Source organism: Thermobia domestica, chromosome 8, assembly GCF_964235325.1.
Source record: "Thermobia domestica chromosome 8, izTheDome1.hap1.1, whole genome shotgun sequence".
NCBI lineage: Eukaryota > Metazoa > Arthropoda > Insecta > Zygentoma > Lepismatidae > Thermobia > Thermobia domestica.
Window position 1 is genome coordinate 41,878,867 of NC_137461.1, and position 25,862 is coordinate 41,904,728.

Genomic DNA, 25,862 nt, shown 5'->3' on the forward strand with positions numbered 1-25,862 from the left:
GCAATATAATCAGAGAAAAGAACTTGATCAAGGGAGAAGAGAAATTATATTCGCCTAGCTTATGTAATAGTACCTTGTGATTGACTCTGTCAAATGCCTTCTCAAAATCTATATATATTTCATGAACCTGACATCCTACATATAACGAATTTGCTATAAAGTCTGTGATAAGTGCAAGGTTTGTTGTTGTTGATTCGTTTGGGATAAAGCCATGTTGATATGGTGAGATTACATTTTGGATGTGGTCAATTATCCGTCGGTATAGGATTTGTTCAAATATCTTTGCAAAAGTAGGTAAAATTGATATAGGTCGGTAGTTATTTATTTCGTGTTTATCATTGGTTTTTGGTATTGAGCAAACTATAGATGATTTCCATTTATCCGGAAAAACGCATGTTTTAAAGCGAGATTGAATGCAATCCTTAGCGGATATGTAAATGAATCTATACAACCCTTTACGATATATGGAGGTATTCCATCAGGGCCAACAGCATTTCTGGGCTTTAATTTTTTGATTGCCATTTCTACTTCAGATTGAGTGATTTCCTCAATGGTAAGTGACTCTAGTTTGTTACTTACATAAATTAATAAATTGTTCGTAGGAATGTCAGTGAAACCTGTATCTGTCACATATACTGACGAGAAATACTGTGCAAAAGCATTGGCTATTTCATCATTATGATAAAGTTCGAGTCCCTCATAATTTAATTTCCCCCCAAGAAGATGCTTAGTCTTATTTTTTTAAAAAAGTTCCACAATTCATTAGCATTATTATTAATGTTATTTTCAGAATCTTGTATGAATGCTCTGTATGCCAGCTTAATTTCTTTCTTTATTTCCCTAAGCAATTCATTGAATTTATTGAGATAATTTACTTTTTTATTACATTTGTATTTTTTATGATACATTGCTTTAGTTTTGATTTTTTTGATAATTTCATTTGTAAACCAGCACGGATAAGCTGTTCTTGAGTTGTTTTTAAGTGGCACGCACTTGTCAAATACACTATAAATAATATAATAGAGATTATCAACTAGGTCATTGGCGTTTTCATATTTCTTCAGGCAGTTCCAGTCAATAGATGAGAATTCAAGATACAACTCTAAGAAATTAGCTTTCCTAAAATTATATCCTGATATATTAGTTTTCTTTTTAATCTTCGCGGTCCCCTGCTGCATCACGTTTATTACTAAGGATGGATGGTGTACATCTTCTGGAATTAGTGAACAATATTCCCTACTGACTTCTATATTCGTTATATTAGACAGAACCAGATCTAATGTACGATTATTTTCGTTCGTCACATTATTTAATGATTGCAAATTATAATAAGACATAAATTCATATAAATTCTTACATTTAGAAGAGCTTGTTTCAAAATTAAATTCCGTACCGTTTATTTCCGATAAATTGATATCACCAAGCAGGAGAACAGGACAACCTTGAGGACAATTAATTTCAAGGCGAGTAAATAAATCATTATACAATTCAATATTAGATCCGGGTAAAAAATACAAAACACAAATATATATGGTTTTTCCCTCACTGTTTATTTTGGCAATCAAGCAGTCATAAGTATCATCACAACTGTCCAATAAGAACATGCAATATTTACTTGGGCTGCAGTAAGAACACCCCCATCCCTTGTTTTACAGGTTTCGACAGAGTTTCTGTCTTGTCTCAACACAGTATATCTGTTATAAAATAACTCAGCATCATAATGAGATTCGTTAATCCATGTCTCAGTGATTACAATTACATCGTAATTGTTAGTTAATACACCACAAAAGAAATCATATGTTCGACCACGTAAGCTACGAACATTTTGATAGAATATTTTTAGAGAGTCTTTATTATTTGTAAGACCAGTTGCTATTTTTGAACTACACAAACACATTTCTTCGAGAACAGATGTAGATAACTTACGACATGTTTCATTGCATTCCTTTGTTAGTCACACTCTGCTTCTTTGGGGGTAAGGCAATTTCGCCCGGGTGATCTTCCTTCCTCTTTTGTTATCGGACGATGGCATTTCTGCACAGGTGGATGCACTCACTGAAATCGGGGTTTGGTTAACCACTGGTGGTGTTGCCAATTCAGTATTTACGTTCTTCGGAATTTCCTCCTGCTTTGATGGCGTCGCACTATTTTGTTGCAGTTCTTCAAGAGTAAATGCCTTATTATCAGTGTGCGAATTAGATAACCTATATTGGGGGGGGGGGGGTAAAATTAGGCCAAAGGACATAGTCTGAAGGTTCAAATTTCAAAATGAGACAATAAATGCCTTACCTTGAGACCTTATGCCTATATATATGTGTGTGTGTGTGTGTGTGTGTGTGGCATGTGTAATAAATAAGATATTTATTAATTTAATAAATCTACCGACAATAACTATGGACATATATATTGTGTGACATACACACACCCCACTAAACCTTTCTGAACGTGTTTTAATGTTGTACTCACTCTTGTCCCCGTAGCTCTAAGGTTTATTTAGTTAATAATTCGGCTCGAGCGATAGCCATGATCACAAGCATATGTTAATTTTTCCACTCATATTGAAAGCTTCCACTTTGCATTAATACATACAGGTTGCGAAAAGAAACCTACTTCAGTCTTGTGAAAACCACTAAAATTATCAGTTAAACCGGACATTTTTTTTTTAAGAAAATCTAGATATTAGCCTATCAAATAAGAAATGGATTGTTGCTGGTCCCGATTTCTCACATCAAGGTCAAATCGAAGGCCAAATATTTAAAATCTCTCAATTCAAATTTCGAGCTTGTGCTTCTACTTCCCGCTAAAGCTGTGCTCATCAAGACTTTTTTCTCCAAATATCGATTCCGTGATGGGCACGGAAAGTCAACACTTAAAAATTAAGGGAAAAGGGGGTACAGTAAGACACTGGGGTACAGTGAGACATACGGATTTTGTGAATAATTTATAGGAAGAAGGTTGCAACAATGAGCCTCAAATAATGCGCACAGCGATCGTACTTTGTTATGCTAGTTGCGTCGTAGTTGCTGAAGGTGGTTTGTGAGCAGCTGCGTTTCATCAGTTTTCAGGTAAGAAAAGTAAATTATTTGTGTTCTCTTACACAGCATAGAAAACATAATCTTTTGACGAATCAGACTTTAAACCATAAGATTATTTTGCATTGGAGGATAAAGTATTTTATTGTCCAAGTTACTTCAAAAATCTTCCTTTCTGTAAGCACTGGAATATGAAAAATAACTGCAGGTAGCTATAGGGGTACAATGAGACAAACTGAAAAAGGGTACAGTGAGACGTGTCTCACTGTACCCCAATTAATACAGTTTATTCTTTCTTTGTTAATTGGCCTTTTTCTTTCTAATAACGAAAAGTTTACTTCTGTTTTGGATGCTATATTTACTCTAAAAGTAAATAAAACTTACATATCTAATTTGTAATTAAATTGCTGTTCCGTAATTTAGGTTCCACGTCGTTTAGTTCGATAAGAAAATACGTCCCCAAATATTTCACTTCTATTTCTTTATTATGCTTCCTGGATGCAGTATTTGTCGCAGGGTCACCGAAAATATAGGTAATCCAAAAAAAGAAGTCGATCCAAACAAAGCCTAATTTTATCTTTAGAGAAAGTAACATGTTACGTACACTTACAATAAAATTAATGTTTTAGAAAAAAATATGTATTAACCGCATAAAATCATTACATTCTAATGATTTCTTTCGCATTGCATTTCAGAATGCCTCGACATCAGCCAAGGAAAACAAATATTGGTACCTTTACGGAAGAACAAATGTCTAAAGCTGTTAATCTTGTATTGAATGATAATATCAGCATTCGCCAAGCAGCTAATATCAAGGGAGTAGCTTTCCAAACATTGTTCAGGTAACTTACATTTATACATATGTTTCTTTATTTATTTGTATTCTGGGATTAATGCAAGTCGATTGCGATAAGTTAAGAATATGTCTATGATATTGTTTTTCACTAGTCTGCTAGAGCCACAAAGGACAGGTAGATTTTTAAAATTTCAAACAGACATCATTTTATAGGCTTTCGTTGAATCGTGTTGATATTTACGCTCAACTAAGCTATTGTAAATAACGAGTTTGTACTAAGTTTGGTTCCGATTGGTTCATAATTGCGCAAATTATTTATTTTTGAAATTTATTGACGGATCATTCTGATGTTCACACTCAAGCAACATATTGTATTGCAAATAGCCACTTTTGGGCGAACTTTCATTCCGATTCGTAATCAAGGAAGTCATGATTTTCAGGGAGACAGAACAGCAGATTATTATTATAAATAATTGAAATTGAGCTCCTTCGTGGTTAAGCGGTTAGCGTACGCGCCTTTAGCGTGCAAGACGCGGGTTCGATTCCCGGCGGGAGCTTATTCGGTTCGGATTCCACGTTAATCAGTAGATCCTCGTCTCATATAGCCTTGTTGCTGAAAGGGACATTAAACTCAACTCAATAAATGAATTTTAAATTATGAAACGTAATTTCATATAAAGGGTATTTCAAAACAACATCAACAACGTTTGGAAGAAGATTCCTGACACCAAGATAAGACAAAGGTATAGACCAACCTGAGTGCACAAATGCTTCCTTTCGATCTTATAGGCTGTCGAAAACATGAAAAAATGAATTTTAGAGGTCATGGCTCCAAAACTATGGAATCTACTGTAGTCAGTCAAGACTTCACTTAAGAACTAGTAAGACTCCTATCCAAATATCCATGTTCCAGAATCCTGTGGTATTTTCGCAACAATTTTTATAGATGTGGTTGGTAAGTACTTCAAATTATATGCCCGTAGCTCCGAAAGGAAGCAATTGTGAACTCAGATCGGTCTATACCTTTTGTCTTATTTTTGTGTCAGGAATTACCTCCCAAACGTTGTCGGTGTTGTTTTGAAATACCCTGTATATCAAAGCTTATTCTAATGGAAACGTATTTTTCGTATATTTACAGGTATGTCCGAAAGAAGCGTCAACATCCAACATCAGAGATTCTAATGCGACCTCACTACGACGTTAGGAGGGTGTACACGGATGAAGAAGAACGTGTTCTAGTTAATTACATTGTTATGTGCTCGAAAATGTGCTATGGACTTTCAACGATTCAATGTAGATCGTTGGCATTTCAAATGGCTGTTAGAAATAATGTAAAGGTACCTTCCAGCTGGACTGAACGAAAGAAGGCAGGACTAGATTGGTTACAGGGATTTCTCAAGCGGCACAATAATTTAAGTCTGCGATCACCTGAAGGCTGTAGCTTGTCGCGAGCGTCATCTTTTAATCGAGAAAACGTTAACAAATTTTTTGATAACTTAGAAGAGATCTATAAAAGACATCCTAATTTCTCCGACGGCACTAGGATATTCAACCTCGATGAAACAGCAACAAGTACTGTTCCGAGACACCAAAAAGTGACAACCGAGAAAGGCATCAAACAGGTTAACCAAGTGCAAAGTTCAGAGAAAGGGACACTGGTTACAACTTGCTGTATTGTAAGTGCGAGTGGAAGCTCTCTGCCTCCGGTTATGGTATTTCCAAGAGTTCATTTTCAAGAACATATGATTCATTGTGCTCCGACAGGAACTCTTGGTTTGGTAGCGAAAGGTGGTTGGATGAACACTGAACTGTTTGTGCAGGTGATTGAACACTTTGTTAAACATTCCGGTAGTTCTCCTGAAAACCCTTCCCTTCTAATTTATGACAATCATGAAAGTCATTTATCAGTTGAAGCCCTAGATATAGCAAAACAATCTGGGGTTACTATTCTCACAATTCCTCCTCACACTTCTCACCGTCTCCAGCCTTTAGACGTGGGTGTTTTCAAACCTTTTCATTCCTATTATACTGATGCTGTCGAGAGCTGGATGATGCGTCACCCAGGCAATACTCTGAAAATCTATGAAGTCGCATCATGTGTTGGAACTGCTTTCGAGAAAGCTATGTCTATCTCAAACATTACCTCTGCATTTCGTAAAACTGGGATTTATCCGTTCGACAGGCATGTTTTCAGCAACGAAGATTTTCTTCCTAGTTCAGTAATGGATTCATCACCTTCAGCTTCTACTGAAAGAGCAAATATAATATTGCTAACAGAAGAAGATCCACCCAGAAACTCAGGAGAAGACACTGCACAAACGGTGTCTAAGTTACTCTCTGGAAAATCGAGTATTCCCCCCCAAAATTGTAAGCCCTCAAGAATTTCTAGGGTATCCGAGACGGCAATCAAAATCGAAAACAGTGGGTAGCTCCAGAAAAAAAGGCAGAAGTATCATAGCAACTGACACACCAGAGAAGCAAATCCTGGAGCTCAGGAGAAGCAAAATTAGAAACAAAATAAATCCTAATAAACCCAACAAGCGTCTATTTGATGAGCCCACTGAAGAAACAGATGATGATGATGACGTGGATTTACTTTCTTCTGACGAAGATATACCAATTATTGATCCAGACTGTTTTCCAGATATTCATCATATTAGTGATAATAGTTTCGTACTTGTCGAATTTAGTGGAAAAAAGAAAGTTTACTATGTTGGAAAAGTTCTCCAAAGTACCGAAGGAAAGACTTACGAGGTCTCTTTCTTAAGAAAAAGTGAAAAGGTAGCTGGTAAGTTTGTTTTTCCAAGTGTCCCTGATTTAGCGAGTGTAATTGAAGAAGATATCAAAATGGTACTTCCTGAGCCCAGCATGCATGGGCAAACAAAAAGACAACAGTCCTACTTAAACTTTAATGTGGACTTCAGTTTGTTAGATGTAAGATAGATTTAAGTGTCATTGGTGATATTCATTATATGTGAGGTGTCTCATTGTTCCCCATGGTTGGGGTACAGTGAGACAAAACACTTTGCCAGGCTTTTGTGACACTCACTCACTTACATATACATGTATCGAACCAATTGTTGTCTTGATGTATACTAGAAATACCAATAAAGTTCAACACTTTTTTTTGAAAATGTTTGCGTAAATATTAAGCAGGTTACAACGATCTAAAAATTTTGTGTCTCACTGTACCCCACTTTCCCTTACTTTACTGTTAGGTTGAAGATGAGTTGATTCACTATGGGCTACGTTATTCAAATAAAGTAAAACATTACACTGAAGTTTTTCAAACAACATTAATTGCGTGGACAGCAAACTGTACAGCGAAAAGATGGAAAAATGAAGGGTTAACTTTAAAAAAAACCCGCTCCAGTTGAAATGCTTATACAGACACGGACAATGACACGGAGAACAAGTCGTATTAACAAATGCTGAAACAAATCTTGAATTATTCGCTTATTCACCTAAAAATCACCTTCATTAACATGTCTGCTCACTAGGAGGCTCCCCCAGCGTGTACGTTAACATATACTTACGAGAGATTACCTATATCTCAGATTTTGAGTACAGTTTCAAAAGTTCATTTCCGTAAACTGTAAAAGCAGTGATTACTATGCTAATTATCACAAATTAAATGCAACTTTTGAGTTGCATACACACAACCTACTAGTGAATGAAGACCATGTGCTAACAAAGAGTACACTGGAAAATGAAATAACATGTTATAACAAAAATTAAAATAAGATGATAATCGATACAAATATAGAGGATGAATATGACATATCCGAACTTCGCCAAGTATGGTAGAAGAAGCTATTTGTTTACTTCTTCTTGGCCAACCGCTAAGAACATTTATAAATCTATATGTTGGCTTTGTTAAACGCAATTAGTACATTCAAATTCACAAACGATGACGAACTGAAGGGTACGAAGGTACAGTTGCAAGTAACAATCGTAGTCATAATAATATAGTTCTACTAAACAACGTTGAAAATAGTGGGTAATTAGGTGGTAAGTAGAAATGACCAAAACTGAACAGTTTACATCGATCATTTCGAAATACAGCTAGAAGATTAAATTTAGAAGAAATAACAAAAATCAGTGAAACTTGGAGTTATACTAAGCATAGTTTGAGGGAGAAAGCGAGCATCCCTGGTGGGGATACTTCAGCTGACTTCTTTGGGGGGGAACAAAATGTGATTGAGGGGGAAAATTCCCCTCATCCCCCGGTAATTCGCACCCTGCTTATTATTTATAATTAACCTGTTATACTGAAGCTTTGCATGGTCACCTTTGGAACGGGCATCCCCCATAAAGACAGTTAGTTCTTTGCGAATTTGACGAACTGAGGCAGAGAAATCTTCTGTAATTGAGACAGGGGTTCCCTTAGCATGATATGCATTTTTTAATATTAGATTCTTCTTCTTGTAGGAAGAGAACTTTACAATGATGGGTCTGTTATGTCCGCGACCTAGACGATGGGCTCTTTCTATTTCATTTGCGTTTAGATCCACTTTCAATTGCTCTGTGACGAACTTTATAACACGTTTCTCAGATTCTTCCCAAGTTTCCGCACCTTCGCACTCACCAATGTTTCGAAATATTAGATTATTTGTCTTTGAATGATTTTCTAATTTGTCCAAGAGTTCACTGTTAGCAGCCAACTGAATTTTCAGGTCTTCGTTCTCCTTTTTAACAGCATTGAGTTAATTCACCACTACTTGCAGCTGATTATTTAGGTCATTAGTCACACTGTATATTCCATTTATCTTTGAGTCCATTTCTTCTAGCTTTTTGTATAAGTCATCTAATGATTTAGGGCCTGGATTTACTTCCACTCCACCAATTACAAGTAGCACTGCAATTATTAAACCAAAAAACGAGAGTTTAAGCACAGCACCACAAATATCGGAATTTGCACGAGGTTTGAAACACTAGAACTTAGCTCTCACAACAAATAACCCTATCCGAGTTCTCCAAGTTGAGGTATCTACTCCCATCTTGTCACAGATGACTGACTCCTGGAGCGATGTTAACACACGTCCGAACGCTACGAATGCCAGTTAGGCTAAAAGAGGCGGTGATGATGAGAAATGAATGAAATGGCGGAATTAAGAAAGTGACAAGAAACGGTATAGTTCCGAGGAAATCCAAGCACACGGTGTTTGTCCATCACAAAGTTCACTTGATGTGAACTGGGATCGAACCACGAATCCTACGCACGGGAGATGAACGCTATACCACTGATGAACGCTATACCACTTAGAGGGAAATTTCGTACGTGAATTTAGCAAAAAGGATTTTTTTTAGATAAAAACAAATGAAAATCCATAATAATTCTCGCGCTGACTGATTCACACTTTTATTTTTTTTTATTCTTATATTTTTTTCTTTATTCTTGAGAAATAAACCAATACAATATCAATGGGCGTTGATTTTTCTGTAACTTTGAGGAGGGCACCAGGCCGGTAGCCAGCCCAAAAATGTAGGGGGGGGGGGCGATTCAACCATACTATAGTTTATCATCGTATGATAGTTCATTTGCAAGCCTACTGTGAAAATTTTAGGGGGACAGCGAAAATTTAGGGGGGCCGGCCGCCGTAGACCCCCCTGGATACGGGCCTGGAGGGCACATTCAGATATGTGTTTGGTTGCAGAGAAGGGTGTAAGAAGCAATATATTAGGATTTCATGACAATTGAATTCAAATTATGTCACATATTGCATATTCATAAAAATACATATAACAATATGTATAAAAATACAAAAAGTTTATATACAATACATATTCATAAAATCACATTGAGGACCACATGAGCATTTGAGGGACTAGGGGTCCTCCGGTCCCCAAGGATCGCTACCCTTGGTTCAACATATCATAACTTGCATTCATTGTTGGCTGTATATATATATATATATATATATATATATATATATATATATATATATATATATATATATATATATATATGTGTGTGTGTGTGTGTATCTATTTGTAAAAATCAATACTAAAAGAACATTAATCTTATCACGACGAAACTTCTGTCATGGAATGGGACACTCAAAAAATAGGGGAAATTTGATAAGAAAATGGAAACTTTTCTGATAGTCGAGGGAAATGTTATTAAGGAAATCTACGAACACTGTTGTGCACCACTTGAAACCAGCTGTAGTTAGCAACGTGTACGATTATAGTGCGATGTCCTTTAGCATATTTGCTACACTATCAACTAGACTCTGGCGCCGTATAGCGAATGTTTTCGTAATTATGTGTTCATTAACGACTTGATGTTGCGGAACTTTACATAACGACGTGCTACGTTAATAGCTTACGCTATCTTATCTTCGTTATAGCACTTTCGTTTATACAGATATTTTTTTTTTGTTAGAAATTAACAACAATTTTAATTACGTGATTTTCCTGATTTCTTTTTCGAATCTTGTTAAATGCCAATTGTTTTAGTTTTTCAAAATTGAATTTCCGATATGCTTTTTTTTTTTTTTAATATTCGAAAATTAAAATTGAAATTATTTTCTTAAAGTCCCACGGTAATGCCCTTTAGGCTAAAGAACATATATGGAAGTGAATGTTCACAAAATAATTGGTGTACTGAGACATTGAGAGGAAACGGGAGCAGCGGCCGTGCCTTGGGGGGCGGAGCGGGCCGAAGTAAGGGGGCGCCAAATTCGGGAAGAAAAAAAGGAAAAGAAGGGTCAGATTTATAGTAGGAAAATGCATGTCCACAAATATAAAATGGAAGGCAAAAAAAGTAATAAAAATTTCTGATTTCTGAAAACTAAGGAAAAGCGGATTTTATTTTGAAATTGCAGTATCTGTTTCATTAAAGGGCACAATACAAGTTACAGAGCATTTTTGTTTGCATATGAATCACATAAATACAATTAGTAACATTCTGTTCCAGCACATATCGTCGCATGAGAACAGATGAACATAACTCCACTTTCATAGGTTTACAGGCGAGAGACAAAAAAAAAAAAAAAAAAAAAAAAAAAATCTTAGAAAGATGTGTTTTTAATAAGATGGTAATTGAGCTACATTACAATAGATGATCGACAAGGAGAACAGATGGCGTTATGTTCCATTTACAACAAGTTGGACATTTAAAATTATGTCCAAACATGAAGAGAACGAAAACCAAATTTTTGGAGTTAAGTTCCTCTGGTTCTCATGCGACGATATGTCATTTACTGACATTCCTTTTAGCGCAATAAAGTTTCATTTTTGTCGATATTCTTGGAAACTTTGTATTATAATTTACATTTCAACATGTAACTTTATTAAGCCAACTTGCTCTAATAAGTAATGTTTGTTTTGTTTAAGTAAGGTATTAATGAACGTTTAAGACTTAACCATAATTTTAGGTTATATGTTGTCAACGATATGACATAGTCTCATCTTGCCAGCATCACAATGGAAAACTTCATGCTATGCTTCATTACGTCTAACATTTATATGTAGACTGGTTTACTCTCAGCGTCAATTTTTAATTTTATAAATTAATTCCTTTTCTCCAATTTCCCCGAGAACTAAGCAAAAGCTTTTAAACTGACGCATTTAACTTTATTCTACTCGACCAGATATATTGACTAATGGATGTCTGATCTTTAGACTTTTTCCCGTCAATCGCCGGTAATGTTTTAGAATTTCTGTCTACAATATTATTTATTTTGAACTTCTTCCGTTTCTTCATTCTTTGGAGCCTTCTGTACTCCGTGGCCCATGGCAATCCCCAGTTACCATGGGCGCCCGAAGGGGACGGCAGGGTGGGGCCCGCCCCCCTCTGGCTCAAGAAAATGTATACGTAATATAGCAAACCACGTATATTAAATAATAGAAATACCAGGCGTAATATAGCAACCATGGAGAGGAGCTCCCCTCTAGAAAATTTTTCTTTGGGCGCCCCTGCCAGTTACCTAGCCTGATTCTTCCGGCCCTGATTGTGGACATTCTTGTCTGAAAGTCTGAAATAACTAGGTTCAAATTTATAAGGTCAATTTTTTATGTTTAGTGGATTAAATAATACATAGGGGAGATACAGGTGATTGAAAAAACGGGAAATTTTGAAAATTAAATAAGTTTGTGAAAACAATGTTTTAAAAAGGTATTTTTGTAATTTAATAGTAAAAATAATGCCATTTTAGAATGCATACAGAATTTATTTTTTGAAGGTTAAGATATTATTTTGAAGCATTAATTCACAAAATTGTCGTCACATAAGATGATCTTTGGGTTTTAGTTCCTTTACGATCTGCAACTTGTACGGATGACATTGCAAGTCCTGTAGTAATATTCTTTGAACACTTGAACTATGCAACTGTAAAGATGCTGAGTGACGATGGATGACCTTTGTGGACTTCTTATAACAACATTTCGAACAGCTTCTTTACACATGGTTCACATACAGCGTAGAGTTTTCGTTCTATTGCCGAGCCAGTTTGCTCGAAATTATGTATCCAAGTTTAAATTGCATGTGCTGATGGAACACCAACGTGGTGACCTAAATTAAAACGACGGCGGAATTCTTTACGTGCTCCCTCCACATTGTCATTCTTCTTGAAAAAAACATTGATCGCGAAAGCACGTTGCGTATCATTTTAAGGATTCATGATAACTAACTTGCAGGGTGTCGTTAACAGGCTGGTGTACGTTATTCAGTGTTACCAAACGCCCTGTGTTGCCAACACCACTTTCAAGATTTCATGTTCCTTTAAATTACCCTGTAGATCTTTGATGATAGAGGCAACCACCAAACATCCGGAAGAAAAATTGTAGTATGCAGTGAGATTTCACTGACTGACGAAATTAGGGTTCGATTTAGTATTAAGAGTGAAGCTACACTTAAAAGTTAAATCCCAAAAACTGGTGCCTTGGACCCGAATTGGAATCTACGCACATCGAATTTAAGAAACATTAACTGGAAATATGCTAAGTGTGATCTTTGAACTACTTGTGCACGTCAAGCTTCAAAAAATTACTCCCTCTTCCTGTTTTCTTGCATTAAAATATGAACAACATTTACGCATTACAATAGAACACGTGAATTGTAACTTGGCGGACATAAGTTTTTGACCAGATAATGGTGACTGCTTTGAAACAAATAAAAAGTATCACACTTAAATCTGTGATATCTGTAGCTTCGTGTGGAGAAGAAAAAAACTTGTGAACCGAAGGTTTAAGAACAACTCAAGTTATTAATATAAACTTTATCTAAGATTATTCATTTATATCATCATAAAAGAAATACGAAAGATGTTTTGAATCGAAGAAATATAACATACAACATTGCAAGCGGAGGCAAAGGAACGTAACGTAACCAGACTAAAGATGAATCGTTTACCGCGTAGTGATCACGGTTCACTGGTCAAGGCGCTGGACCAGTGGTCTGGAGGTTCTTTGTTCGAATCGAAGTCCGGCAATTTTTGTTTACTTTAGGATTTTTTTATGGCGATTGATCGGCGGTAACATACGTTTTATTATATTCAGGTTTGAATACTCGGATGTTTCAATACTTCAACTATCAAATCTTCAGAAATAATAATAGTAATAATAATTATTATTATCTCGTATAAGATTAAAAGCTAGGAGCTACTTATCGCTCAGGTCATACCATTATAAGCAGAAACGTGACATTTGGAAAGAATATTTCGGTTTTGTTTAATGTTGCCCACGAGAAGAGGAATTTCTCATCTCGTTTCTAAAACAAACAAAATATGAGAATTAACGTTTTCCATTCGAGACGGGACAGGCTAACTCAAATTATCGTCTCCCTTTGGAGATGTGAATCGCCCAGACGAAAAGTATCGTAAGCATTTCTCGTCTTGTCTCGATTCTCTAAACAGTGTATATCTATTCTTTAAGTAACAATTGCCCTATAGACTAAATCTTATATGTTATTTTGCATTCCAGAGCACACTGCATTATTGTCTGTGTATATATTATAGAAAAGCTTTTATAATTACATCTGCATATTCTATAAGTTAGTTTATTGTATGCGTTACTGTTCAATGATATTCAGTTATTTTTAACACAGTTATTTTACTTAAAACGTACAGTAGAATACTCTCTACATCAAACTTTAGTGGAAAACTTTCGTTTAAATTTGGTAGTAACAGACGTGTATCTTGAAGGTACGGAATTTCTTTCCCAAAATACCTACGTTTAAGTAAGTTTTCCCAGATTTTAGGGCAACTTTAAAAATTTTAATTTCATTATTATTATTATTATTATTATTATTATTATTATTATTATTATTATTATTATTACTGAAGTGTTGTTAATTTAATGGTTCACCCTGTTCCACCCAGCTCTCGGCTAATGGGCATTGTGCTGAATAAATTTTCCGTGTAGGTTTTCTCCGAGTTCCCCTTCCTTCCACTTTCTTTATTCCAATATTTCTTTCATTCTCATCATCTACGTCTACTGTAGCCTTGCCGCCATAACTATTACTTAAAACCAAACTTTGTTATGGCTCTTGTGAATTCAGTATCCTTACTTCATACATGAAATTTGCCTGGAAACTTTAACATTTAGCTAATTGTAGGGACGTATGCAGAGAGTATGTCCTGATGTTCCTGACACCTCTCCAATCCTGACTATTTTGTAAATTTTGTCCAACGCTAAGGGCGATTTTACAGATTTTAATGCAATCTATCCTCATACGGAATTTAACTCCTATATTATTATTATTATTATTATTATTATTATTATTATTATTATTATTATTATTATTATTATAATCAATGGATACGAGATATTTACAAATATACTATCAAAATTCTAATGGTTTGAATACAAAACAAAAAGAATTTACAGACGAAATAAACTGTGAAAACTATGATTTTTATTGTATAACAGAAACGTGGTATAAAAAGTAAAACTGTTATCTTTCTCAAATCTCCAAAAACTACACTGTGGTACGAAAAGATAGAAATCTAACCCTCACAAACAAGTCTAAAGGTGGGGGCTGGTTACTCTTAATAAAAAATGAATATTCTTATGAAATCCTTAATTCCCCTTATGAATCCTTAGACATTATTATAGCAAAAATTTTAATTCCTGACTACCCCATTGATTTTATGCTTAGTTTATATCCTTCCTGATATGTTACTTCAAGATTTTAGTAACTACTGTGATTGGCTATGTTCTTTTATATTGAAAGATTTTAATGTAATTATATTAGGAGATTTTAACGCAGGAGGTATAGATTGGATTTCAGGTAACATAACAACTGATAATTATTATATTATAATTATTATTCGAAGAAAAAAGCAGAAAAATATTTGAATTAAGCAATATTTTAAATTTAAGCCAGAAGAACAAGTCATATGATCATACTAATCCGGGAAGAGTATTAGATTTGTTGCTAACAAATATAGATAACAGTTCTATGCATTTTAACATCCCACCACTGACTAAAGTCGATCGCTTCCATCCCCCATTCATGTTTGAGTGGAAAATTATAGATAGTGGCAAATATGGTCCAGTTTCTCAGTACAATACATATAATTTCAAACGAGCAAATTTCCTAAGCATTTACAGGGGCATCAGGGAAATTAACTTAGTAAATTATTGCAGTAACAGTGTCAATGAAGCCACTGACCATTTATATCATTTAATTTTTTCTGTATTTAACGAGCATGTATCTAAGAAGTCAATTGGTTGTAAACAAAAATATAAGGATCCATGGATGACGCGAGATTTGAAAGCACTAATAAACAAAAAACTAAATATTTCGTTAAAGAACAAATGATGATGAATGGTATCAGAGACATTCTGACCTAAGGAAACTTGTGAAAAAGAAATACATTGAAGCAAGAAAATCTTATTATCCAGGTTTAGAAAATAGTATTTATAAGAACAGCTCATATTTTTGGAACGTTTTTAAAAAGGCTGACTGTAAACAAGTACCAAAGAAAATAAATTGTAATGGTATGCTAATACAAGACACTGTCAATATTGCTGAAGCATTTAAGAGTGTATTTTATGAAGCTTTTATCTTAGAAGTAGGTCAAGAGGTATTGCCTGAGAATATCGTTAGTAATAGTGCTCTAATCGGAATTCCTACCGTTACTGAATTAGATGTAATGGAAGCAATTAAACTAATTAAACCGAACACTACTCCAGGTCCAGATATTATTCCTTATTATGTAATAAAATCTTGTGCAACAGAACTTTCAGATAATTTAGCAAATATATTTAACGTTTCACTACGTACAGGTGTATATCCTTCAATGTGGAAGCAAGTATATGCTGTTCCGGTATATAAATCTTGTGATAGACAGATTGCTAGCAACTACAGATCAATAACGCTTGTCAATGCATTCTCGAAGATATTTGAACTAATTATCAATAAACACATATATTTTAATGTAGAAATATCTTAAATGAGTCTCAACATGGTTTTTATAAGGGCAAGTCAATTGTAACAAATCTAATTCATTTTAGAGACTTTACCTATAACGCTCTAGAAAAATAAATTGCAAGTCGATGTAATATACATAGATATATCAAAAGCTTTCGACTCCGTCAGTCATAAGTATCTCATTAGCAAGTTATCAAATATTGGTTTGTCACCTTTGTACATTCGCTGGTTTGAAAGCTATCTGTCAAACAGAACATACAAAGTTAAAATCGGACCTGTACATTCTAGTGTAGGCTATGTAAAAAACGGAATACCACAAGGGTCACCCCTGGGCCCTCTCTTATTTTCTTTATTTTTAAATGGCCTTACAGAAAAAATCAAATACTCTAAAATTCTCCTATATGCTGACGATAAGAAGTTGTTCAGATTAGTCAACAATGAGTTCGATAATTATTTACTGCAACAAGACTGAAATGCAGTAAACACGTGGTGTAGAAACAATTTTCTAAAAATTAAAGACAAGAAAACAAAATTTATGACATACACCAATAAAACTCAATATTATGTCAGTAAATATGAGGTCAACGGTGTACAAATAGAGAAAGTAAGCTTTATTAAAGACCTAGGTATTACATTTGACAGTCAGTTAAAGTTTTCTAATCATATAAATCGTATTGTACAAGGTGCCAGAAGGATAATAGGTTTTATTTTTAAACAGTAGCCTGTATTTCAAAGAGATAAAACGTATGTATTTCTATATAAATTACTTGTAAGACCAAAATTAGAATTTGGTTCGGTAATTTGGAACAGCATTTCTAAAACTTTCACAAACAAGATTGAATCTGTGCAATAATGTTTTATTCGACTTCTATGTTTTAAAATGAAAATGAGCTATTACTCACATAGTTATGAGTATTGAACTGATTATTGGGGTTTAGAAAGTCTTATGAATAGACGAAAAATTTTTACAAAGTATGCATGCAAAAAATACTAGATAACGTTTATATCAGTGAATATTGTTTACAAAACATAGGTTTTAAAGTACCAAATCATAGCATAAGAAATACCATTATTTTAGTTCCTCTGAATTGGAAATGTGAAATTTTAAAAAGATTGACATATTCTTTAAGCTCATTTTAGACTTACTGTTTTAAACAATGTGAAAGTTTTATGTGATCTGACTGATAGTTTTTAATCAATGACGTTTAGAAACATTAAGCCAAATGTAATTTTATGACTGCTGTTCTTAGCTTTTTGTTGTTTTAGATGGATGGAGAACTTGATAAGTTTCACTGCGTTGACAAGGAATTATTTCTACTTAACTGACTTTTATCTACATTGTGTTTTATATTAGTATCATTCTTTCTCTCTTAGTTATTATTTATTTTCAGTAGCATTATTATTCCATCGCAATGTAATACTCTGATACTACGTGCTGTATTTTTGCCAAAAGCTGTTCGCGGCACTAAAATAAAGATTATTATTATTATTATTATTATTATTATTATTATTATTATTATTATTATTATTATTATTAGTGTATATTTGAGATCTCAATATTACGTCCTATTCCAATGCAAATAATCATACTGAAGTTAAGAAAAATAAAAAGAAATGCTTTTGACCGTCTATAAGGATGAATTGCCATATATGAGATACTTTGGAAGGAAAAGACGGGGAAAAGAAGGTGTCAGCTACTGGGTAATATGAACTTCGAACCTTTGGATGCCTTAACAGAAACTAAATGTTATTTGTCTTCATCACGATACATAATAACTCCCTTTCATTGGATAAAAGACATTGGATTATGTTTGCGTTCTATTAATATTGTAACGAAATATACCTAGGCACATACAAATATAAGAAAATAGTAGTTCCGATTTACCAATTTTGGTTGAACGAATATATGGAACGTGGCAAAAATGGCGAACGAAGATATTATTATTATTTATATTAAGAGTGGAAGAACTTAGAAACAATTCCACAATGACGTTTCAGACAAATTTATGACTTATACTAGGTCTTAAGAATAACCCTTTTGTATTCATGAATTGTTTGCTAAACACACGAAGTTTTCAGACAGTAGGAATCGAGATTGAGGACTATGACGTCATGTTAGTTTTTCCCCTGTGAAGGAAGTCGTTTCAACTCTAACTTGTAAGAACGAGAGAAATTGACTATTATTAATGTTATTATAGATCAGAAATATCAACATTGTAAATTATATTTTTCTGAATTTCCTCGCAGGAAATCGAACCGCGGACCCCTAACTGACGAAATGAATGCTCAAGTCAATACCGTAAGACTGTTCTTATAAGTAACAGTCAAGAAACACTCGTGTATGTAACAATTGCAACGGCTTACGATTCCAGTATTTTATTAACGATAAAACACTGATTTCGGTCATGATAAAATAATATAGTCCAGAAAATTCAAGTTTAAATTTTGAAAAAGATTGAAATTTTTTCCGTAACTTCTCTCTATTAGACTCAGTTATTCTCATTTTACAGTTATTTCCAGTAACCTTGAACGGCAGGGAGACGAACGCAAAGACATCAAAGACATTTAATATTTCAAAGACTCTCCCATCGGGAATCGAAACAGACCCGCCTACTGAACTATCTGATGAGTGGAGTGACTGGTTTGTTCCCAAGGCAAGTAAGCTTGAGACGGACAACATCGTGCTCGTGGTTTTCTCGGGGCACTCCCACTTTCCTATTCCACCAATTCGTCCACGAAAATTCACTTGCTTTAATCATAGTCTTCCTCAACCTAACAGGTAAAATCAAGTGGGACATTAAACGTAAAGATTTCATTTTCAAGCTGTTAACCCAAACCAATAACAGTTATATTTACGTGTTTTGTTGTATGTACGTGTTTTCACAAAAAAAAAAAAAACATATCGAGGAAAAAGCTTGGGGAATCGTAATTCCATTCAAAAGTGAAACAACAGACTGATAATACCCTAACCTAAAACGAAACCATTACATATCGTTTGGAACGTTTCCAATATTTATACGCGCATTCTCAAAATTGGCAATATGGTGTCTGTTTTCAAACAAAACTCAACCAAATTACGGTTCGTTTCCTGAAATAAACAGACACATTCTGTTTCAAGTTTAAACCGAACCAAAACCAGTTAACCCAGAGATGGCTGGGATCAATGAAAACTTGACCCACGTCCCACTGACACAGCACCCACCGAGACCCACTCTGACCCACCACGACTATGATCCGCTCCGACCCACCATTCATAATGAACCACTTACCCACCAAAACACATCATCAACTCTGACGCATGATTCATGGCCTCTCCTCTACCGACTAAAGATTTTACACTTGTAATACAACCAGGTTGTGAAATTTTAACTAATCGGAGTTTGAATTTCTATTGTCAATCGCTAAACACCGCACTGTTACAATAACGATGGAAATGTCCTTTACGATATAAAATGGTAAAATGTTTGTCATGGATAAAATTACGATGAGTTTCAACTAAATTATCTTGGTCTCGTTATTTCTTTGTTGAATTATCGATACTTTTCAGTGGAAAAGCAGGTGAAATTTTTAAAGTACCAAATCAAAGTAAGTAGACCAACGTACAGAAGCTTAAATTACAAATTTCATGTGTACTTTTTTTCACAACTTTATGTGTTGATTGCCCTGTACTCTAAGCGCTCCATATAACAAACAAGCTTTAGCAATTATTATAATACAAATTTCATGGTAAGCAGGGGCGGATCCAGGGGGGCGATCGCCCCCCAGAAGAGGAAACTTTCTTATTATATATATAAATAAAACCCAGAGTTAGGAGCTCTTAAAAGTAGCTCTAAGTAGCAGTATTACAACCCACCGCTCTCCCCAGAATTGCGACCTAGATCCGCCTCTGATGGTAAGCATATATGGATATATTATGCGAGGCACGATATTGTTTATTTTTCAACTAATATCAATCGTTTTCGATTATTTTTACAAACTAATCCAGTATGAATTTACCATATATAGAAAGTGCCGATCCTCCCCATAAAGGAGAAGTTTTAAAATGGTAGGAGACGTTCTTTTTATTTTCACTAAAGAGTTAATATACTGAATTTCAGCTCCGTAAGTTGAACGGCTTGTAAGATACCGAATTTTGCTTAGCAAAAATTCGAATACCCACTATCCCTTAGGATATTATTATAATGAAAGCAATTGATAACATCCAACTTTGGATTAAGGCCTAACTATATACCAAAATTCATTACATTTGACTGCAATTTGGCTGTAATGATTAGGCACCCATAGTTACACTCATTTTTATATAATAATTTATATATTACTGTGATTCAAAAATGTATATTTTCCTGTAGTTAGTTCCTCTAAAAACTCACAGGTTGTGTGTCTCGAAAGCCAGTAGTAGTATAAGTCCTATTGCTATTATTAGAATTACAAATATCAATCTCCAAAAATATCTCAAGTTCCTTTTTCACTTAGACATACTCATCTCAGGTAAGTAAACAGAAACAAGTGAAAAAGCAAAATGTAAGCCTTGAAAGTAAAACAGACAAATTCACCAGTGTTCGGAAGCATATTTTTAAATCACACTCGACCCTACTCATAAGAGCTAAATACGCGGTTTTGGTTAGTTGGAGTTATCAGTTTCTCGCAACGTAGCATATATAAATACAGAAGAAATCAAGAGACTGTTACCGGTGGTGTTCGTGGCCGAGTGTACTATCCCAATGCCCTAATAATTATAATTCCTTTTGGTGTGGGTTCAAAAATTTTTTTTCTATTTTTATACAAATAATAATACTCAAAAAGTGATTTACTTACGATTCGTGTGCAGGTTTGCTATACGATTCCACTATGTTAGTATTTTTAATAGTAGTAGTAGTAGTAAGAGTAGTAGTAGGTTCGGGTTAGAGGCCTCACAGGGATCGTTTTGTTCTACCTTGAATACCATGACTAATTTAACCTCAACTGCTTCTTCAATTTCAACAAAGTGACAATTTTATTCTATTACAACTATAATACCCAATACATACACCAGAAGGTTTGGACGAGGCCCGCAACCAGCCACAGAGGTTTGGCGGGGCCATGAATATGTTATGGGGAGATAACTGATTAAAAATTATCTTGCATATATCTAAATTGTGTTTTGTGTGTTGAGGTCTGGAGGGGCCACGAAAAGTTTAGGAGAGGCCAGTCTGGTTGTGGGCCTCGTTTGGACAATGGCAAACTGCAACCAATCAGAAACGTTTTTCTAGTTTCTATGACTAGGGTCGAAAGAAATGCTGTTCAGAAGATGATTTCTACAATGCAGTGAGCAGAGTGGGTCCGTGAGTGCTGGTTGGCAGTAGGTTATGGTGAGCTGTGTGTTGCTGTGGGTCATGGTGGGTGGTGGGTCGCAGTGGGTCACGGTGTTGGTCGGACGCAGTGGGTCACATGCTGTTGACCCAAGGTCAACTGACACCCAGAAAACTCGACCCACTTGACCCACTGACACACCGACTCACTGACCCACTCCAACTCTGATTGGCACTTTTCACAAATCCGTACATATTTTGGAAAAGTTCCAAACGATATGTAATTGATTCGTTTTAGGTTAAGGTTTTATGAGTCTGGTGTTTCAGTTTTGAGTGGAATTACTATTCGCTATGTTTTTTCTTCATATTTTTTAAAAAACCTAATCAACAATAGAAAATACAACTGCTTTTCGATTCGGATTGATTGGAGTTAACAGCTTAAAAATGAAATCTTTACCTTTAATGTCCCTCGATTTTGCCTGTTAGGTTGAGGAAGACTATGATTAAAGCAAGTGAATTATGGTGGGCGAATTGGTGGAATGAGAAACTGGGAGTGTCCCGAGAAAACCACGAGCACGATGTTGTCCTTCTCAAGCTTACTTATCTTGGGAACGAACCAGATACCCTACCCATCAGATAGTTCAGTAGCCAGGGTCTGTTTCGATTCCCGATGCGAGAGCCTTTGAAACATAAAATGTCCACGATGTATCTGTGTTCATGTCCATGTCGCTCAAGGTTACTAGAAATAACTGTAAAACGAGAATACCCAAATATAATGGAGATAAGTTACGGATAATGTAGATAATAATAATAATAATAATAATAATAATAATAATAATAATAATAATAATAATAATAATAATAATATAGGAGACAAATTCCGTATTAGGATAGATTGCATTAAAATCTGTAAAATTGCCCTTAGCGTTAGAAAAAAATTACAAAATCGTCGGAATTGGAGAGAAGTGTCAGGACCATCTGGACATACTCTCTGCATACGTCCCTACAACTAGCTAAATGTTAAAGTTTCCAGGCAAATTTCATGTATAAGGTAGGGATACTGAATTCACAAGAGCATAAAAAATTGCTTTTAACTAATGGTCTAAACTACAGAAGACGTCGATGATAAGAATTAAAGAAATATTGTAATAAAGAAAGTGGAAGGAAGTGGAACCCGGGGAAACCTACACACACGGTGTTTATTCAGCACAATGCCCACTAGGCGGGAGCTGGGTGGGACAGGGTGAACCATTAAATTAACAACACTTAAGTAATAATAATAATAATAATAATAATAATAATAATAATAATAATAATAATAATAATGAAATTAAAAGTTTTAAAGTTACCCGAAAATTTAATAAAACTTACTTAAACATAGGGATTTCGGAGAAGGGGTTCCGTACCTTCAAGACACACGTTTGTAACTATCCAAATTTAAACCAAAGCTTTCCACTAAAGTTTCACGCAGACAGTATTCTACTGTACGTTTTAAAGAAAATAACTGTAATAAAAATAACTGAATGCCATTTAACAGTAAGACATATAATAAACTAGATTGTAGAATATGCAGATGTAATTATAAAAGCTTTGCTACGAAAGAATATACACCTACCGTAATTCAGTGAGTTCTGAAATACAAAATAACGTATAAGATTTAGTTTACAGAGCAATTGTTACTCAAAGAATGGACATACACTATTTAGAGAATTGAGTCAAGACGAGAAATGTTTACGATACTTTTCGTCTCGTCTCGATTCACATCTACAAAGCGGGACGATAATTTGAGTTAGCCTTGTCCCGTCTCGAATCAAAAATGAAAATTCTCATATTTTGTTTGTTTTAGAAACGAGATGAGAAATTCCTCTTCTCGTGGGCAACACTAAACAAAACCGAAATATTCTTTCCAAATGTCACGTTTCTGCTTATAATGGTATGACCTGAGTGATAATTTGCACCTACGTTGTAATCTTCTACGAGATAATAATAATTATTATTACTATTATTATTCCTGAAGATTTGATAGTTAAAGTATTGAAACATCCGAGTATGTTATCGCCGATCAATCGCCATAAAAATCCTAAAGTAAAAAAATTCCCGGACGTGGATTCGAACAAAGAACCTCCAGACTACTGGTCAAACGCCTTGACCAGTGAACCGTGACCACTTCGCGGTAAACGATTCGTCTTTAGTCTGGTTACATTAGATTTCTTTGCCTCCGCTTGCAATGTTATATGTTATATTTCTTCGATTCAAAACATCTTTGTTCATGGATATGTCGGTTAGAATAGAGGAGACGAAGATGATGAGATACGAATGAACTGGCGGAATGGAAAAGTGGGAGGAAACCCAAACGCACAGTGTTTGTCCATCAATTACTTGGAGGGAGCTGGAATCGAACCAAGGACTAAAAGCACCAGGCGTCTACCATTAATCCAAAATAGCCCCTGCCAAATCTTCGAGTCATTAGTGCTACTAACTTAGAAAATGTGCATCTCATATATGGATGTCTGCAATTTCGAGATATTTTCAATGTATATTACGTATCAAATTTATGTTGATGGCAACTTAAGTTAAACTTTTTTATATTCAATAACTTTTTAATAAAGTGTACTTGTTTGGGGGGAGGAAGCAATAAAGAAATAATGTAATATTCCTGGGTACTGGCATGGGGAGCAAAGTGGCAGTTAGTTTTTGGATTTTCGAAATTCATTTCAAAACATTTTACTTTGGTCTTATTTACTACTGTGAAGTATCAGTGTAATCAGAGTGACATGACTGTGAGATAACTGTGTAAAGTTTTAAATTACTTCGTCAAATTCTACTATTTATTAAATTGCGACTATATTTTACAGAATCAGGAACTCTCTTTAAAATTCATTGGAAGAAAACTTTTATCAAGGTTGTACATTCCCAGACAGCCTCTGTAAACACATATTTGTTAATAAACCGACTAGTTTCCTCATTGCATTTCCACCTACCTTCAAGCATAGCCTGATACTTACCGATTCACTGAATTCCAAAGTCATCATTCTTCAGACACACAAAACCAAGGAGGACACAGCAACAAGGGGTATTCGACACAGGGTTAAGATAGGTGCTGGATCGATGAGAGAAGAGGATTGCACCGTAGGAGAACAACCAGCCTCATGTCCCAAGGATATCATTCTGCCCGTTCATCGCCGCAGACACTTTTGAGTTTGTTAGCAGAATAGTGGAATGAAGGTGAAGAAGTATATTATCGCAGAGACATATCACAGAGAGAATTCGACGCCCCTAGCAGTCCAGCAGGATTGAGTTCCTGTTGTTGGCTGATATCAGAACATCCAGGTTCCTCCAGGGCAAACCCTTCATCGTTCCAGATGACCAAGACGACGCCAGCCTCGTTGGAATTATCAGGCTAGTGCTCTTTCCTTTATCTTCTTTAAAACCTTTCTCTTTCTCACTTATTTCCCACAACTAGTCATTTTCTTAAATTAAAACATTTGAATTTTATTTAAATTCAACCAGAATTTTACAGTTAAGTACAGTGCTGTGCATCAGTTTCATCACCATTTGTTTGCGTTCATTCGATAAGTATTCTGAGCTACAACTGATGGCACAGCATCGGCACACTACAATACTTAATATAGCTGTATTTATATTAAAAACTTAAGTACTGTTTTTTATTTACTGTAGTTTATAAGGATATTTCCATAAATAACTATTACTTTATATCAGTGCTGTTCAACCTTTTTTTAATCGCGTACTCCTAGACACAGCTCGTCATCCAATTGTGTACCTCTGAAGCTGATTAAAAGAAATTAAATCGGGATGAACTTATTAAGCTTAACACACATGTTCTGTTGATTTAAAAAGGAGACAAATAGAGACCAGACAAGAGGAAAATCAGTGTGTCAATCAAAATACAATTTACAGGAGGATAAAGTGTACATCCGAAAAAAATTAACATGAGAAATTTCAAAACATATGCGACACATTCAGTTCTACTCTGGGAAATTTCCTCCTCATTTTCCCTGATAATTCGCACACTGAGAAATGTGTAAAAAAATTCAAAATATTAACCGATTACTTGGAAATATTGGACGAGGGTGACGTCATCTCGAAAATCGTCCATTGGAAAGAAAAAAATCTCCAACTATGATCATTCTATAAATATTGCTTATATTAGGATTACGTACCACCAGAAACATCTTCACGTATCCCGGTTGAATAGCAGTGCTTTAGATTACACATTAAAGCGTGTATGAAATCATGTGTAAGCGTGTATGAAACCATGTGTACATTCGCAACTGAGCTTTTGTGTTGGTCTTTTATATCCTTGAAATTCGTCATTGGTTCTTTGTCCCATACAAATACATTAT

The 25,862-nt window shown here is 34.9% G+C and overlaps 1 protein-coding gene across 1 annotated transcript in view; it reads right to left on the reverse strand.

The window, feature by feature from the left end:
* Positions 1–8,534: 8,534 nt before the first annotated feature.
* Positions 8,535–25,862, reverse strand: part of LOC145692104 (odorant receptor coreceptor-like) — a 36,465-nt gene continuing 19,137 nt past the window's right edge. The window contains exons 6-7 of the mRNA XM_081767398.1: positions 23,114–23,129; positions 8,535–8,686 (exon numbers count right to left, since the gene is read on the reverse strand). Coding sequence (XP_081623524.1) covers positions 8,535–8,686; positions 23,114–23,129 — 168 coding nt within the window. The remainder of the gene's footprint in view (positions 8,687–23,113; positions 23,130–25,862) is intronic.